Source organism: Nomascus leucogenys, unplaced genomic scaffold (genome assembly GCF_006542625.1).
Source record: "Nomascus leucogenys isolate Asia unplaced genomic scaffold, Asia_NLE_v1 Super-Scaffold_3019, whole genome shotgun sequence".
In the NCBI taxonomy this organism is placed as follows: Eukaryota; Metazoa; Chordata; class Mammalia; order Primates; family Hylobatidae; genus Nomascus; species Nomascus leucogenys.
This window is the reverse complement of record NW_022095789.1, coordinates 1,634,472-1,651,931: the sequence shown is the minus strand read 5'-3', so window position 1 is coordinate 1,651,931 and position 17,460 is coordinate 1,634,472. Positions and strand designations below refer to the sequence as shown.

Genomic DNA, 17,460 nt, shown 5'->3' with positions numbered 1-17,460 from the left:
CAAGATCGCGCCACAGCACTCCAGCCTGGGTGACAGAGCAAGACTCTGTCTCAAAAAAAAAAAAAAAAAAAAAAAAAAAATTGTGGGGGAGGGGTGCGGAGGCTGGAGGCGGCAGTGTGGCAGTGTTCTCTGCAACGGTTGGGGCTGCGCGTGAGGGGGTGGAGGTGTAGGCACCTGCGCTCGGGGAAGGCTGGCGGCGGCGGCCGGGCCGTGGCCGGAGACCCCCCTCCTCTGGGCTCCCTGAAGTCCCGGGGAGCCGTGACCCATGGGATCGTCAAGCAGCCGGGTGCTGCGCCAGCCGAGGCCAGCCCTTGCCCGGCAGGAACAGGGTGCCAGGGCCGGGGACTCGGCCCGGAGGCCGGACACTGGAGACGATGCAGCGGGCTACGGCTTCTGTTACTGCCCGGGCAGTCAGAAGCGCAAGCGGAGCAGCGGGGCCTGCCGCCACTGTCACCCGGACTCGGAGAGGGACGAGGATGAGGAGGAGGGGGACGAGCAGCGGCCGCTCCTCAACACCCCTGCAAGGAAAAAATTAAGGAGCAAATATATTTATCAAACATTATTTTTGAATGGTGAAAATAGTGACATTAAGATTTGCGCTCTAGGAGAAGAATGGCGATTACACAAAATATATTTATGCCAATCTGGCTACTTTTCTAGTATGTTCAGTGGTTCTTGGAAAGAATCCAGCATGAATATTATTGAACTGGAGATTCCTGACCAGAACATTGATGTAGAAGCCCTGCAGGTTGCGTTTGGTTCACTGTATGGGGATGTCTTGATAAAACCCAGTCGAGTTGTTGCCATTTTGGCAGCAGCTTGTATGCTGCAGCTGGATGGTTGAATAGAGCAGTGTGGTGAGACAATGAAGGAAACAATGAATGTGAAAACTGTATGTGGTTATTACACATCAGTAGAGACCTGTGGATTAGATTCTGTAAAGAAAAAGTGCCTTGAATGGCTTCTAAACAATTTGATGACTCACCAGAGTGTTAAACTTTTTAAAGAACTCAGTATAAATGTCATGAAACAGCTCATCGGTTCCTCTAACTTATTTGTGATGCAAGTGGAGATGGATGTATACACCACTCTAAAAATGTGGATGTTCCTTCAGCTTGTGCCTTCTTGGAATGGATCTTTAAGACAGCTTTTGACAGAAACAGATGTCTGGTTTTCTAAACAGAGAAAAGATTTTGAAGGTATGGCCTTTCTTGAAACTGAACAAGGAAAACCATTTGTGTCAGTGTTCAGACATTTAAGGTTACAATATATTATCAGTGACCTGGCTTCTGCAAGAATTATTGAACAAGATGCTATAGTACTTTCAGAATGGCTGTCTTCTGTGTATAAACAGCAGTGGTTTGCTATGCTGCGGGCAGAACAAGACAGTGAAGCAGGGACTCAAGAAATCAATAAAGAAGACCTAGAGGGAAATAGCATGAGGTGTGGTAGAAAGCTTGCCAAAGATGTTGAATACCGCTGGTGTTGGACAGGTTTTAACTTCGGCTTTGACCTACTTGTAACTTACACCAATCGATACATCATTTTCAAACGCGATACATTGAATCAGCCATGTAGCAGGTCTGTCAGTTTACAGCCTCGAAGGAGCATAGCATGTAGATTACGCTTGGCTTCTTTTGATAGTAGTGGAAAACCAATATGTAGTAGAACGACTGGCTATCAAATACTTATACTTAAAAAGGATCAGGAACAAGTGGTGATGAACTTGGACGGCAGGTTTCTGACCTTCCCTCTATATATCTGCTGTAACTTCTTGTATATATCACCGGAAAAAGGAATTGAAAATAATCGTCACCCAGAAAATCCAGAAAACTGAAGATCTCATCAGTTGGAAACAGTAGCACTTTGAAAACTTTTAGGCCAGCTTTAATTTAATGGCCCTACTGATATTCACATCTAAGGTGACTAACAATGACAAAGGCCTTATGAACTGGACGGACAATACAGAAGACTGTTCTTATCCTCATTGCATTTCTATGCATATACAAAAAAAAATTGTTAAAGCCAAGAAAATATCTGTCAAACCATTTCTGTCAGTACGATGTCAACTCATGCTTTTAATTTAGCATCAGCAGAAAATTACTGTAGGTAAATCTCACATTTATCTGCAACAAAACATAGATTTAATTTTTAGCTTAAACTCTGTTTCTACCTTATGTTCGTGGACCTCAGTTGTCCATCTGTAAATTTATTTTTATTTGGCTAAAATAATCTAAAAGAATAATTTGGATGGCCAATTAGAAATGCCGTTTTGAGCTGGTGCATTTAAAGCTTTCCTTTAATATTTTCACCTGCTCATTGTGATTGCTGCTTTTAGTCTAATATCTTTCCAGTTCATACTTGTTTTTAATCGTTAAATACTTTCTTCCTGGTTTGGAGACTAAGCTGAGAAACTTCTTTTAAACTTAAGCATTGTCATATGCTATTTTTTAAAATTTGGCTTTCCTAGGCTTTTAAGAACAATGAAAGTTAGCTTCACACCTTCAAATGATCTTGAATGAGTGAAAAATCAGTTTGATTCCAGGGATATTTCTTGTCTTACATGGCCTTTTCTTTGACAGTATGTACACCTTTATTATTAGTTTTTGAGTTATTTATGTACCAGATATTATACTTTTAAACATTTTAATATTCTCTGATCTTTACAATTATTTATGTTCAAATTTTCGTTGGGAGTTTTGTTTCCTACTTAAGCTCAGGACTTGATACCCTCTGAGTTGAGTGCCTTTGAGTGACACATGCTAACAGAAATTTCATAGTAAATGTAAATAAGGTCAGAGGATCTAATACAGAAGCTGATGAAGCGTTAATGTAAAAATGGAACTTGTTTTTGTCAAAAATAAGATGTACACTTCTCATGATTTATATATGTTGACCTTTTGTGTTTATTGCTGTTTTGAATATAGCCATGTTCATTCTCTTTCCAGTTAGAGTAAGTACTTCTGTGGTTATGTATATTTTTATTGTGGCTTTTAAAATGAGAATAATTTTTATGTATCTATGCAAATAATAAATGTGCATTTGGAAAAAGATTAAGTAAGCTCTTATACGAAATGGACCAAAAAACCCCCCTTAATTGAAACCAACATTTTTTTTCTTTCTAGTTAGATTTTTTTCCAACTGCTTTTAACTTTTGGAATTTACTAATAATTTTTTTCTTTCTTAATGATATGTCATCCATAGGTTCATAAATTGCTTTTTCTTTTAAAATTCATCCACTTGGTTTAACTTAAAGGAACCTTTTAAATGCCTCACCCTTGACCCCCAGAGCTGGAATTTAAATGTTTCTAATACAGGGATTTGGCTGTTATCAAGAGGTTACATTTCAGCTGGGCGTCAGCCAGGCATGGTGGCTCACACATGGAAGCCCAGCACTTTGGGAGGCTGAGGCAGGCGGATCATTTGAGGAGTTTAAGACCAGCTATGAGCAACATGGTGAAACCCATCTCTACTGAAAATACAAAATAAAAAAAAGCCGGTCGTGGTGGCACACGCCTATAATCTCAGCTACTCGGGAGGCTGAGGCAGGAGAATCACTTGAACCCAGGAGGCAGAGGTTGCAGTGAGCGGAGATCACACCACTGCACTCCAACCTAGATGAGAGACCCAGACTCCGTCTCAAGAAAAAAAAAAAAAAGAGATGACATTACTTATATATTTGACTATATTAGGCCTCTTTCACGGAAAGCTGTCGTTTTCTTTCCATCTCATTATTGTATAAGAGGTTCCTGACCTTTTATGTATTGAAAAATATAGACATACCAAACTTAAATTATTTGGATAATTAAATTTTTGCAAATCTTGGAAGGAAAGATAATATTTGAGTATATTAATGAATAAAGTTAACGGTTTCATTACACTTATATAAGTTAACTGGCCAAATTGGAATGATATGTGGTTTCATCCACTGGTTCTGTCCTGGCCACGTTGCTTATGTCACCCATAGACAGGATAATTCTTTCTTCAATCACAAGTAGGTTAATATTCTTTGATCATTGTCAGCTGGTAATTCACATTGGTAGTAAAGATGTGCTTTTGTTTTCTTACTAAATACTTTTATGTGTTTGCATAGTATGTTCTTTTCAATAGAAATATTTTCAATAAGCTGGGCGCAGTGGCTCACACCTGTAATCCCAGCACTTTGGGAGTCCGAGGCGGGCAGATCACAAAGTCAGGAGATAGAGACCATCCTGGCTAACACGGTGAAACCCCATCTCTAACTAAAAATACAAAAAAATTAGCCAGGTGTGGTGGAAGGCACCTGTAGTCCCAGCTACTTGGGAGGCTGAGGCAGGAGAATGGCGTGAACCCGGTGGGTGGGGCTTGCCGTGAGCCAAGATTGCGCCACTGCACTCCAGCCTGGGTGACAGAGCAAGGCTCTGTCTCAAAAAAAAAAAAAAAAAAAGAAAAAAAAAAGAAATATTTTCAATAAAGTGTTAATAGTGTAAGCTAAGATATTGTATAAACTATGGTTTATGAAAAAAAATTTTTTTTGTAGAATTACCTGGGCACGGTGGCACATACTTGTAGTCCCAGCTAGTCAGGAGGAGAATCACTTGAGCCCAGGAGTTTGAAGCTGTAGCGATCTGTGATTGCACCACTGCACTCCAGCCTGGGTGACAGAGGGAGGCAGGCCCTGTCTTTAAAAAACAATAGTTTTTAAAAGAATGCTATTCAAGAAATGAGTTTCCAGCAGGCACTCTTGGCCCCAATTAATGTTTCTCCATTTTGCCAAAAAAGTGAAAACTGGCCTCTCATGGGTGGGGCCAGTGCTACCCTGACCTAGGTGTTGTGGGTGCAACTGGCTGGGGCTGGTGTCACAGGCAGTAAAGGAATTTACTGAGACAGTCATAGGTAAAGAATGGCAGATTTATTTGAGAAAGTTCAAAGATACATTGCAAGGTTACAACGGGCAGCACAGCAGAGAAGGGGCTGTCTGCACAGAGGCAGGGCTGGAGGGAAGTTTTCTAGGGTCATGCTGGAGGAAGCTACGTGCAGAAGGAAGTTGTACTTCTGGGGCTACGTGAGGAGCAAGGTATTTGGGAACAGGATGTTGTGCCAGCAGGCTGTCTGTGATTAGCTGTCTCTTGGAACAGTTGTTCCCCCGCGCCTGGGACCCCTTCCTCAGTGTGGCTTACCTATCAGGACTCCACACTAGGGTGGAAGCAGCTTTGGATGCCACAGTCACCAGATTATCTTTCTACATTCTAGCCATTTCTTCTGTTTTTGTCCCCCCCCCATTTTTATTGAGACATAATTAACATACCACAAAATTCACTTAGGGTTCACGATTCAATAGTTTTAGCATATTTGGAGCTGGGCAGTCATCACCTCACAGGTTTAGAGTGCTTGCATCACATAAAAAATAAATCCTTTACTCATTATCACTCATTCCCCATCTCCACCCTCCCCCAAGCCCTAGGCAACCATTCATCTATTTTGTCTCTATAGATTTGCCTATTCTGGAAATTTTATCTTAAAAAATGGTTTTTGTTTTTGAGATGGAGTCTTGTGCTGTCACCCAGGCTGGAGTGCAGTGGCGCCATCTCAGCTCACTGCAACCTCTGCCTCCGGGGTTCAATAGATTCTCCTGCCTTAGCTTCCCAAGTAGCTGGGATTACAGGCGCCTGCCACCACGTCTGGCTAATGTTTGTGTTTTTAGTAGAGACGGGGTTTCACCATGTTGGTCAGGCTGGTCTCAAACTCCTGACCTCAGGTGATCTGCTGCCTCGGCCTCCCAAAGTGCCGGGATTACAGGCATGAGCCACAGCACCCGGCCAAAAAATGTTTTTTGAGACAGGATCTCGCTCTGTTGCCCAGGCTGGAGTGTAGTGGCAGAATCACACCTCACTGCAGCCTTGACCTCCCAGGCTCAAGCAATCCTCCCTCCTCAGCCTCTCAAGTAGCTAGGACTACAGATGCATGCCATCATACCCAGCTATTTTTTTTTTTTTTTTTTTTTTTTTTGTAGAGATGGTGGTGTTGCTGAGGCTCGTCTTGAACTCCTGGGCTCAAGTGATCCTACCACCTTCACTTCCCAAAGTGCTGGGATAACAGGCATGAGCTACTGCGCTCAGCCTAGAAATTTTACATAAATGGAATCATATAATATGTGGTCTTGTGTGTCTGGCTTCTTTCACTTAGCATGATGTTTTCAAGGTCAGCTACACTGCAGCATGTATCAGTGTCTCCTTCCTCTTCATTACAAAGGAATTTTCTATATACATATATTTTTTTGCTGGTTCCCCCTCAGAGGATGAACCTTTTTTTTTTTTTTTTTTTTTGAGTTTAAGTGTAGACGTTTAGGCCAGCGCAGTGGCTCACACCTATAACCCCAGCACTTTGCACTTTGACAGACTGAGGTGGGTAGATCACCCAAGGTCAGGAGTTCAAGACCAGCCTGACCAACATGGTGAAACCCTGTCTCTACTAAAAATACAAAAAATTAGCCGGGCATGGTGGCGGGCACCTGTAATCTCAGCTACTTGGGAGGCTGAGGCTGGAGAATTGCTTGACCCTGGGAAGTGGAGGTTGCAGTGAGCCAAAATTGCTCCATTGCACTCCAGCCTGGTGACAGAGCGAGACTCTGTCTCAAAAAAAAAAACAAAAAAAAACAAAGAAAGAGCGTGGAGGTTTAATAGGCAAAAGAAAGAGAAAGGAGAATAGTTCTCTCCTGCAGAGAGACAGGGGCCCCTGAGTGGCTCTTCTGGTTAGTGGTGAAATGCACCGGGTTTCATAGACGAGATTGAGGAGGTGGTGTCTGATTTAAATAGGGCCCAAAGATTGGCTGGACCAGGTATGACGTTTAGTGTCCACCCCACTGTAATCTTTTATTATGCAAATAAGCTTCCTGCCTGGAGAGCACCGTGTTGTCTGCTCCTTACTGTACACGTGGTTGACGAAGAAAAGGGAAGATGCAGCCTTCATGATGAACATGCCTAACCCCAAGGTAGCCTTTTCCTGTTGGCACAGCTGCCAGCATGCCCCCAGAGGATGAACCTTGACATAGCACTGGGTCCTGGGTCTTCTGCCTTCTCTGTCTACATTCTGCCCCTAGGTGAGCTCATCCAGTTTCCTGGCATGAAATCCCACCTTTATGAAAATGATTCAAATCTCTTTCTCTATTCTGGCCTTTTCCCCTGAGCTCCACAAATGGTCTTCCTCTCCACTTCCTGATACACTGTTCTTAAAACCCGAGGAACCTCCAGAGAAGTAAGAGTGTCTTTTGTATGCTAATGAGAGGGCTGCTTGCTGGGGGACCCCTAGGTAGTAGCTTCAGGTCACTACAAAGTCCAAGGCACATTTAGAGGACTGGGATTTTCAGCTCCACGCCCCACCCCCTATTCAGCCCCTGCCCCACCCCCAACCTCCCAGGAAGGGAGAGGGGCTGAAGGTTAAGCTGATCACCAATGGCCAGTGATTTAATCAATCATGCCTCCATTAAAACCCCAAAAAATGGGATTCAGGGGGCTCCCAGCTAGCTGAACACGTGGAGGTTCCTGCAGGGTGGCGCACTCCTTTCTCCATACCTCGCTCTATGCATCTCTTCTGTCTGGCCTGTGTGATATCCTTTATAGTAAATGGGTAAATGTAAGTGTTTCCCTGAGTTCTGGGAGCTTCTCTAGCAAATTAATAAAACCTGAGGAGGTGTCATGGGAAGCCGGTTGGTCAGTAGTTCCAAAGGTCTGGACTTGAAACTGACATCTGAAGTGGGGGACAGTCTTGTGGGACAGAGCCCTCAGTGTGTGGGATCTGACACTAACATCAGGTAAATAGTGTTAGAGTTAAACTGAATTAGAGGACACACAGCAGGTGTCTGACAGAGAATTGCTTGCTTGCTGTGTAGAGGGAAAATACACACATCTGGGGTCACAGGTGTGTCGATTGTTGAGTGAGAGACTAGGAAAAACACTGGCTTTTCCTATATCTCAACAACAATCCAATAGCACGTTAATATAATTTAAAATGATATTCAAGTGGACTTACTCCAGAAAGGCAAGGATGGTTTAATATTAGAAACTCAATTAATATAATTCATTACATAAATAGATAAAATGAGAAAAGAAACCAGTCTTATCAATACCTACTAACAAGGCAGTTGATAAATTTCAACTTCTTCTCTTCTTTCTTTTTTTTTTTTTTTGAGACAGAGTCTCACTCTGTCACCCAGGCTGGAGTGCAGTGGTACAATCTTGGCTCACTGCAAGCTCTGCCTCCCAGGTTCACGCCATTCTCCTGCCTCAGCCTTCTGAGTAGCTGGGACTACAGGCGTCTGCCACCACACCCGGCTAATTTTTTTGTATTTTTAGTAGAGACGGGGTTTCACCATGTTAGCCAGGATGGTCACGATCTCCTGACCTCTTGATCTGCCTGCCTCAGCCTCCCAAAGTGCTGGGATTACAGGTGTGAGCCACCGCACCCGCCCTTTTTTTTTTTTTTTTTTTAGACAAAGTCTCGCTCTGTCACCCAGGCTGGAGTGCAATGGCACAATCTCAGCTCACTGCGACCTCCACCTCCGGGGTTCAAGTGATTCTTGTGCCTCAGCCTCCCAAGTAGCTAAGATTACAGGCGCCTGCCACCATGCCCAGCTAATTTTTGTATTTTAGTAGAGACAGGGTTTCACCATGTTGACCAGGCTGGTCTCAAACTCCTGACCTCAGGTGATCCACCCACCTCAGCCTCCCAAAGTGCTGGGATTACAGGCATGAGCCATCGTCTTTTTTCTTTTCTCTTTCTGTGTTTTGTTTTGGAGACAGGGTCTCTATATGTTGCCCAGGCTGGATTCGAACTCCTGGGCACAAGCAATCCTCCCATCTTAGCCTCCCTGAGTAGCCAGGACTACAAGCACACATTGCCATACTTCATTGAAAAAAAATTTGAGAGACAAGGTCTCACTCTGTCACACAGGCTGGAGTGCAGTTGTAACTGAGTACCTCTATTTATCTAAGAAATGATTTAATTATCTTTTCTCTCTTCTTTTCTTGTTCCACCCATTCCCCATTTCCTACTTAGCCTTTTAGAAATACAAATACAGCCTTCTACCTCCGCGTCACCAGACTTCCCCCAGGGAAAGTTTATCTAACTATGGGCTCCAAGACAGAACAAACCAAGGGTTAACAGTTGGTTTGCAAACTGAAGCATGCCAGCTAAGGAACTCTCACCCTATAGCAGGCTGCCTGAGAGACACCAGCTTGCCCACAAAGATGCCAGCAGTCACCAGCACAGTGGCCCAGTAGGTAAGGCACCAAGTTAACACAGAGACCCCCCACCTTGCTCACTTTCTCCCTTGCTTTTTAAAAGTGCCTGCTTTTTGCTCCAAACGCCAAGTGGTACATCTAAAGGCAGGATGCTTGTGGTGCCTTTTCCCCTAAACTAGCTTCATAATACATTACTTTGTATCAGACCTCACTTTTGCTAATTGAACTCTGCACGCAGTGAGCAACTCACCTGCTATTGGGTTACAGTTCTGGTGGCCCGGACTGGGAAGTGCTGCGCTCTGGGCAGGCCTGTGCTTGACCACCTGCTTTCACTACCGGGTGAGGCCTAGGGTCACCTGTGAGCACCAGCTGCTCGTGGCTAGCAGACCCCATGATGGGGATGTTAAGCAACTTCTCAGAAGCGGCCAAAAATGCTTTTGTTTTTGGGAAACCTCTTTTTGCCCCCTGGCACAATGTTGGCTGCCGTCAATGCTTCCCTGGTTCAAAGAAAGTGAACTTTCTTCGTTCACTTTTTTTGTGGGGCGGGGGGAGCCACCATCATTAGGAGCTGGGTAAGTTGGTTGGAGTGCACCTGACTGCCCTCTGCCTTGTTTTGGGTGTCACTGCTCTACTTAAGATTTGGCTGGGCAGGGCGCAGTGGCTCACACCTGTAATCCCAACGCTTTGGGAGGCCAAGGCAGGCGGATCGCCTAAGGTCAGCAGTTCGAGACCAGCCTGGCCAACATGGCAAAACCCCGCCTCTACTAAAACTACAAAAATTAGCCGGGCATGGTGGTGGGTGCCTGTGATTCCAGCTACTTGGGAGGCTGAGGCCACAGATTTGCTTGAACCTGGGAGGTGGAGGTTGCAGTGAGCCAAGATCATGACACTGCACTCCAGCCTGGGCAACAAGAGCGGAACTCCGTTTCAAAAAAAAAAAAAAAAAAAAAAAAAAAAGATTTGGCTGTTAGTGGTAACATTTGAGCATTTGCGTTTGTCTGCATGTGGGGCACCAAGAGTTCTACTTGGATGGGACCCAGCAGTCTGTGCAGTCATTTGGAACTGCGGAGGGAAATTCAAGACCCCACCCAGCCCCTCTGATTGGACTCCTTTGGAAGTACGCTGTTTGTTTGCACGTATGAATGTATGACTTTGTGCATGGGCCGTGATCCCTTCTTCAACAAACAAGAACAATGTGGATAGTGACCCCACATTCTATAGTGGCTGGAGAGTTTCCTTTCAGTTGCTTTATCTTTTTTCCTTCCCCTCCTTTCTTTCTCTCACCCCACTTGTAAAACCTGGCTCCTTTGTGGAAGCCAACCAGGCTCTATCTTCCTCTATTTTGTTTTCTGCCTGCTTTATGTGAGTGTGTACGTGTGTGTTTATGTGTATGTACAGGTATTTTGTTTCGTGTTGTGGCCACAAGGTGCCAAATTGGCTTAAAGTTAAGAAGTACTCATAAATTAAGTAAAGTCTTTAATAAATAAGGCTGGCTTTAACATTACTGGCAAAATAATATGAGAAATGTCTTAAGAATTGTCAACATACATTTTCGTTTGGATTCATTGATCAGGTGGTTTCATGTGGATCTCTGCCAGATGTTATTAGGTGTAAAAATTTTGCATAAAGCCCCGCACGGTGGCTCATGGCTGTAATCCCAGCACTTTGGGAGGCTGAAGCGGGTGGATCACGAGGTCAGGAGATTGAGACCATCCTGGCTAACATGGTGAAACCCCGTCACTACTAAAAATACAAAAAATTAGCCGGGCGTGGTGATGGATGCCTGTAGTCCCAGCTACTCGGGAGCACGAGGCAGGAGAATGGCGTGAACCCGGGAGGCAGAGCGTGCAGTGAGCCGAGATCATACCACTACACTCCAGCCTGGGCAACAGAGCAAGACTCCATTTAAAGAAAAAAAGAAAAAAAAGTTTGCATAAGAGTTATAAAACTATAATGCAAAATTTTGATCCAAACAGAATGATCTTTGTGAAATTTTTGATAAATAAGACATTTAATAAAAACAGGCTGGGCTCCTGCCTGTAATCTCAACACTTTGGGAGGCCAAGGTGGGAGGCTCACTTGAGCCCAGGAGTTCAAGACCAGCCTGGGCAACATAGTGAGACCCCTTCTCTAAAAAAAAGGAAAATAAAAAGAATAAAACAGCTAGGCTGGCCATGGTGGCTCATGCCTGTAATTCCAGCACTTTGGGAGGCCGAGGCAGGTGGATTACCTGAGGTCAGGAGCTTGAGACCAGCCTGGCCAACGTGGCGAAACCCCATCTCTACTAAAAATGCAACAATTAGCTGGGTGTGGTGGTGGGCACCTGTAATCCCAGCTACTTGGGAGGCTGGGAGAGGAGAATTGCTTGAATCCAGGAGGCGGAGGTTGCAGTGAGCCAAGATCATTCCACTGCACTCCAGCCTGGGCAACACAGCCAAACTCCATTTCAATAATAATAATAATAATAATAATCGCTTAAATCAAATATATGTTGTCAGAAAAATAGAAACTTTAGGCTGGGCATGGTGGCTCATGTCTGTAATCTCAGTCTTTTGGGAGGCCAAGGCGGGTGGATCACTTGTGGTCAGGAGTTGGAGACCAGCCTGGCCAACAGGGTGAAACCCCATCTCTACTAAAAATACAAAAATTAGCCGGGTGTGATGGCAGGCGCCTGTAATCCTAGTTAGTCGGGAGGCTGAGGCAGGAGAATCACTTGAACCTGGGAAGCAGAGCTTGCAGTGAGCCAAGATCGCATCACTGCACTCCACCCTGGGCAACAGAGACTCCGTCTCAAAAAAAAAAAAAAAAAAAAAAAGTAAGATAGAAACATTAATGCCTTTTAGGTCATGTGTTTAAAGATTCTTGATAAAGTAAAATAAAAACATCTTCAAAATGTATACATTTTGGCCAGGCACAGTGGCTCATGCCTGTAATCCCAGCACTTTGGGAGGCCAAGGTGGGCGGATCACCTGAGGTCAGGAGTTTGAGACCAGCCTGGCCAACATAGTGAAACCCTGCCTCTACTAAAAATGCAAAAATTAGCCAGACGTGGTGGCACATGCCTGTAATCCCAGCTACTCAGCTACAGGAGGCTAAACCAGAAGAATCGCTTGAACCTGTGAGGTGGAGGTTGCAGTGAGCCGAGATGGTGCCACTGCACTCCAGCCTGGGTGACAGAGCAAAACTCTGTCTCAAAAAAAGAAAAGAAAAGAAAAGAAAAAAGCCAGGCACAGTGGCTCATGCCTGTAATCCCATCACTTTGGGAGGCCGAGGTGGGGGGATCACCTGAGGTCAGGAGTTTCAAACCAGCCTGACCAACATGGAGAAACCCCGTCTCTACTAAAAATATATAATTAGCTGGGTGTGGTGGCACATGCCTGTAATCACAGCTACTCGGGAGGTTGAGGCAGGAGAATCGCTTGAATCTGGGAGGTGGAGGTTGTGGTGAGCCGAGATCACACCATTGCACTCCAGCCTGGGCAACAAGAGCGAAACTTTGTCTCAAAAAATATAAAAATAAAAAATAAATGTATACATTTGGTCTAAATGAGGCAGGCCAGGTACTATCTGCTAGATAGTTTAAGGCCATAAACTGCTTCTATGACTTTTAATATACAATCTGATACATGGTTAACATTGCTTACCTACGAGGATTTTCATCAAAAAGTAAAAGCTGCTGAGAGTTCACATTGTAACACGTACTTGAGACTACCAGAGAACCAGGTTTTACACGCAAGGTGCACAAGGAAGGTAGAATGTGTTTTTGGTAAAAGATTTTAAGATATGAAAATATATTTTTTGTTCAAGGGAATATGATTTTGTCTAATCAGAAGTTCTTAATGATTGTCTAATCTAAAAGAGTAATGGGACAAAATTGAAGATTTAGACAAGTCGTAAAGGATTTCTGAAGGATTGATCTTGCAAAGAAAATTCTGTGGGTTCGAGCAAGTTGACTAAGATTTTGAGGGGATTATTTTGTTTTTCTGTAGGTTGAATATTGAAATAAAAGTACATTGGTCAGATATGGTGGCTCATGACTGTTATCCCAGCACTTTGAGAGGCCGAGGTGGGCAGATCACTTGAGGTCAGGGTTCGAAACCAGCCTGGCCAACAGAATGAAACCCCGTCTCTACTAAAAATTGTATGGTGGCGGGTGCCTGTAGTCCCAGCTACTCGGGAGGCTGAGGCAGGAAAATCACTTGAACCCAGGAGGCAGAGGTTGCAGTGAACCAAGATGGCACCATTGCACTCCAGCCTGGGTGACAGAGCGAGACTCCGTCTAAAAAAAATAAAAATAAAATAAAAATAAAAATAGTATATTGATGCAGGGCCAAAACTGGGCCCATGTGTCTGAATAACAAGGTTTTCTTGAACTGAGCTGCTGTTTAACAGAAACTTGTAAAGAGCTATAAAAGGTTTATGGAAATGTTACATTATGGTCAAACTAATTAGGATTAGATAGATTTGTCTATAAGGTTTTATTAAGAATCAGGTTTACAGGGCTGGGCGTAAACGCCTGTAATCCCAGCACTTTGGGAAGCCGAGGCGGGTGGATCATGAGGTCAGGAGATCGAGACCATCCTGGCTAACACAGTGAAACCCCGTCTCTACTAAAAATACAAAAAAAAATTAGCCGGGCGTGGTGGTGAGCGCCTGTAGTCCCAGCTACTCAGGAGGCTGAGGCAGGAGAATGGCGTGAACCCAGGAGGCGGAGCTTGCAGTGAGCCAAGATCAGGCTGCTGCACTCCAGCCTGGGCAACAGAGTGAGACTCCGTCTCAACAACAACAACAACAAATCAGGTTTAGCCGGGCACGGTGGCTCACACCTGTAATCACAACACTTTGGGAGGCTGAAGCAGGTGGATCACCTGAGGTCAGGAGTTGGAGACCAGCCTGGCCAAAATGGTGAAGCCCCGTCTCTACTAAAAATACAAAAATTAACCAGGCGTGGTGGCAGGCGCCTGTAATCCTAGCTACTTGGGAGGCTGAGGCAGGAGAATCACTTGAACCTGGGAGGCAGAGGTTGCAGTGAGCCAAGATCACGCCATTGCACTCCAGCCTGGGGGACAAAAGCGAGACTTCATCTCAAAAAAAAAAAAAAAAAAGAATCAGGTTTAACATTAATAGTAAGCTAATGCAAAGGGGAAATTTGGCTTTCTCTTTTGAACAAGATTTTAATGTAATATTAAAAGATAATAAAAGATTTTTGGCTGTATATGGTGGCTCACGCCTGTAATCCCAGCACTTTAGGAGGCCAAGGTGGGTGGATCACTTGAGGCCAGAAGTTCAAGACCAGCCTGGCCAACATGGCAAAACCTTGTCTCGAGTAAAAATACAAAAGTTCGCCGGGTGTAATGGTGCATACTTGTAATCCCAGCTACTTGGGAAGCTGAGGCAGGAGAATCACTTGAACCCAGGAGATGGAGGTTTCAGTGAGCCAAGATCGTGCGACTGCATGCCAGCCTGGGTGACAGAATGAGATTCTGTCTCAAAAAAAAAAAAAAAAAAAAAGATAATGAAAGATTTTTGTTTGCCTTTTGAATAAATGACAAAAAAAGGGGGGGAAGAGAAAAGAGACAGATTCAGCTGGCCTCATGCTGTCTTTACTGGGTCCCGTTCAGAACTGAGTATTCCCTCTGTCAATGATTAAAGATGTTTCCCTTTTACTTATAATGACCTGGGATTCTATTTTATAACATCAAGTGCTTAAACCTAGGCTGGGTATAGTGGCTCACACCTATAATCCCAGCATTTGGGAGGCTGAGGTGGGCAGATCACTTGAGCTCACGAGTTCAAGACCAACATGGGGTTGGCTAGGTGTTAGGATTTGTAAGTATACTTGATTTATGGCAGTATATTTATTTGCATAAGGTCAATACAAATCTGTTTTCTCTCTTTTTTTGTTTTTTGAGATGGAGTCTCGCTCTGTTGCCCCAGCTGGAGTGCAGCAGCGCCGTCTTGGCTCACTGCAACCTCTGCCTCCCAGGTTAAAGCGATTCTCCTGCCTCAGCCTCCCAAGTAGCTGGGACTACAGGCTCACGCCACCATGCCTGGCTAATTTTTGTATTTTTAGTAGATACGGGGTTTCACCATCTTGGCCAGGCTGGTGTCGAACTCCTGACGTCGTGATCCACCCGCCTTGGCTTCCCAAAGTTCTGTGATTACAGGCGTGAGCCACTGTGCCTGGCCAAGAGTGTCACTTTCTGACAGGCCCAGGAACCCCAAGTTATCTTGGGACCTTGAGGAGAGAAACTCACCCAGTTCATATAACATTTGCAGGCACAGATAAATTCATGGCTGGACTCAAGGCTTTAAAAAGTCTTAATCTGAGATTCCTTATAAAACAAACTTCCAGTAAAGCCAATTTTTAAAAAAGCCGACATGACAAATAATTATTCTTGCTATACTTTATGCAAATGCTCAGGCCGAGTATTATAAGACTAAAACTTCTTTTTCTTTTTCTTTTTTGGAGACAGAGTCTTGCTCTGTCGCCCAGGCTGGAGTGCAGTGACGCGATCTCGGCTCACTGCAAGCTCCGCCTCCCAGGTTCACGCCATTCTCCTGCCTCAGCCTTCCGAGTAGCTGGGACTACAGGCGCCCGCCACTACACCCGGCTAATTTTTTGTATTTTTAGTAGAGACAGGGTTTCACTGCGTTAGCCAGGATGGTCTCGATCTCCTGACCTTGTGATCCACCCACCTCAGCCTCCCAAAGTGCTAGGATTACAGGCGTGAGCCACCACGCCCGGCCCTAAAAGTTACTTTTCAAATAAATTTGTCCTACTATGATTTGTCTTTAGTAAAAATGGGAACTGGAGAGAGAAAAATTATGTTACAGAAAAAATTATAGTATACCTGTTGTTAGATTCTAGTCTTGTCTACTGTTTTTGAGCTTTTAATATTTTCTGCAATTTGGACTAAATCCTGAATTCTTCCCAGGCTACAATCCCAAATTAATCCTTTTAAATTTTTCTTCCATTTTTCTGAGTTGGACTCAGTGAAATTACTACTATATTATTCCTTGTAATTCAGGTGAGAAAAATGTGTCAGACTGCCACTGCCTTCCTCCTCCGTAATTAAGGATGCTTTGAGCCTAACATCTGGATAAACTGCCCAACATTAACCTTTGTTTTTCTTCTGTTTCCATGGAAACACCTCCTATTAAAAATCTGTTTGCCTTCATCACATGCAGAGGCCTAGCCCATCTCCAATGCCACCTTCTGGATGAGACACAGCTATTTAACTTAGCTGATCCTTTCTCAAAAATGAGACACTCTCATGAGGATTCATAGCTCTTTTTGTAGCCTGTCAAATACATAGACCCAACCACCCTGTCATCATATCCAGTTACAGTTGGCAGTGGTGAACCTGCATGATAATTAAGAATTCAGGAAGGGCCTCAGACAGCCATGTGAAACATGCACCAACAAATCAAAGGTGTGTCTTACCCCACACTGTTGCTAGAGCAGTGGTTGGCATCCTGGTCCAGGTCAGAACCATCCTGGTGGCAAAGCTGCTTGTAACATTGGCCCCGATTGCAGGGATAGGCATATCCCTCTGTTGTAGGGTCCACTGCTGTTGCACCCTCTGCATAGGAATGCAAGACAGGCATTCTCTCAGAGGCTCTCGAGACCTCGCACCATATTGCTCCAACAAACATCATCTGTAAGCCCAAGTACTCATGAATATCTACAACTCCAAATACATCAGTTCCATTCCGATGCCCAAAGGCTATGCTCCCTTTCAGCAGGAAGCAGCCAGAATGAACGTGGTGCCCAGATCCCATAGAAATGGAATGGAATTTGTCAGTGGGGAAATGTAACTGAGTGCCCCCATTTTTCTAGAGGGTAGTTTAATTTTTCCTCTCTCTTCTTTTCTCTTTCCCCTGGTTGCCCACTTTCTACTTAGCCTTTTAGAAATGGAAATATAAGCTGGGTGCAGTGACTCACGCCTGTAATCCCAGCACTTTGGGAGGCCAAAGCAGGCAGATCGCTTGAGGTCAGGAGTTTGAGACCAGCCTGGACAATATGGTGAAACCCCGTCTCTACTAAAAATACAAAAATTAGCCGGGCGTGGTGGCTGGCGCCTGTAATCCCAGCTACTCAGGAGGCTGAGGCACGAGAATCGCTTGAGCCTGGGAGGCAGAGGTTGCAGTGAGCCAAGATTGTGCCACTGCACTCCAGCCTGGGTGACAGAGGGAGACTCCATCTCAAAAACAAAACAAAACAAAGCAAAACAAAAAA

At 44.5% G+C, this 17,460-nt stretch overlaps 1 protein-coding gene across 1 annotated transcript; it reads left to right on the top strand.

Moving 5' to 3' along the window:
• Window positions 1-265: 265 nt before the first annotated feature.
• Window positions 266-1,837, top strand: GMCL2 (germ cell-less 2, spermatogenesis associated). The gene is given in 1 exon segment (XM_003281594.3): window positions 266-1,837. A coding segment is annotated over 1 exon segment (1,572 nt).
• The last annotated feature ends 15,623 nt before the right edge of the window (window positions 1,838-17,460 follow it).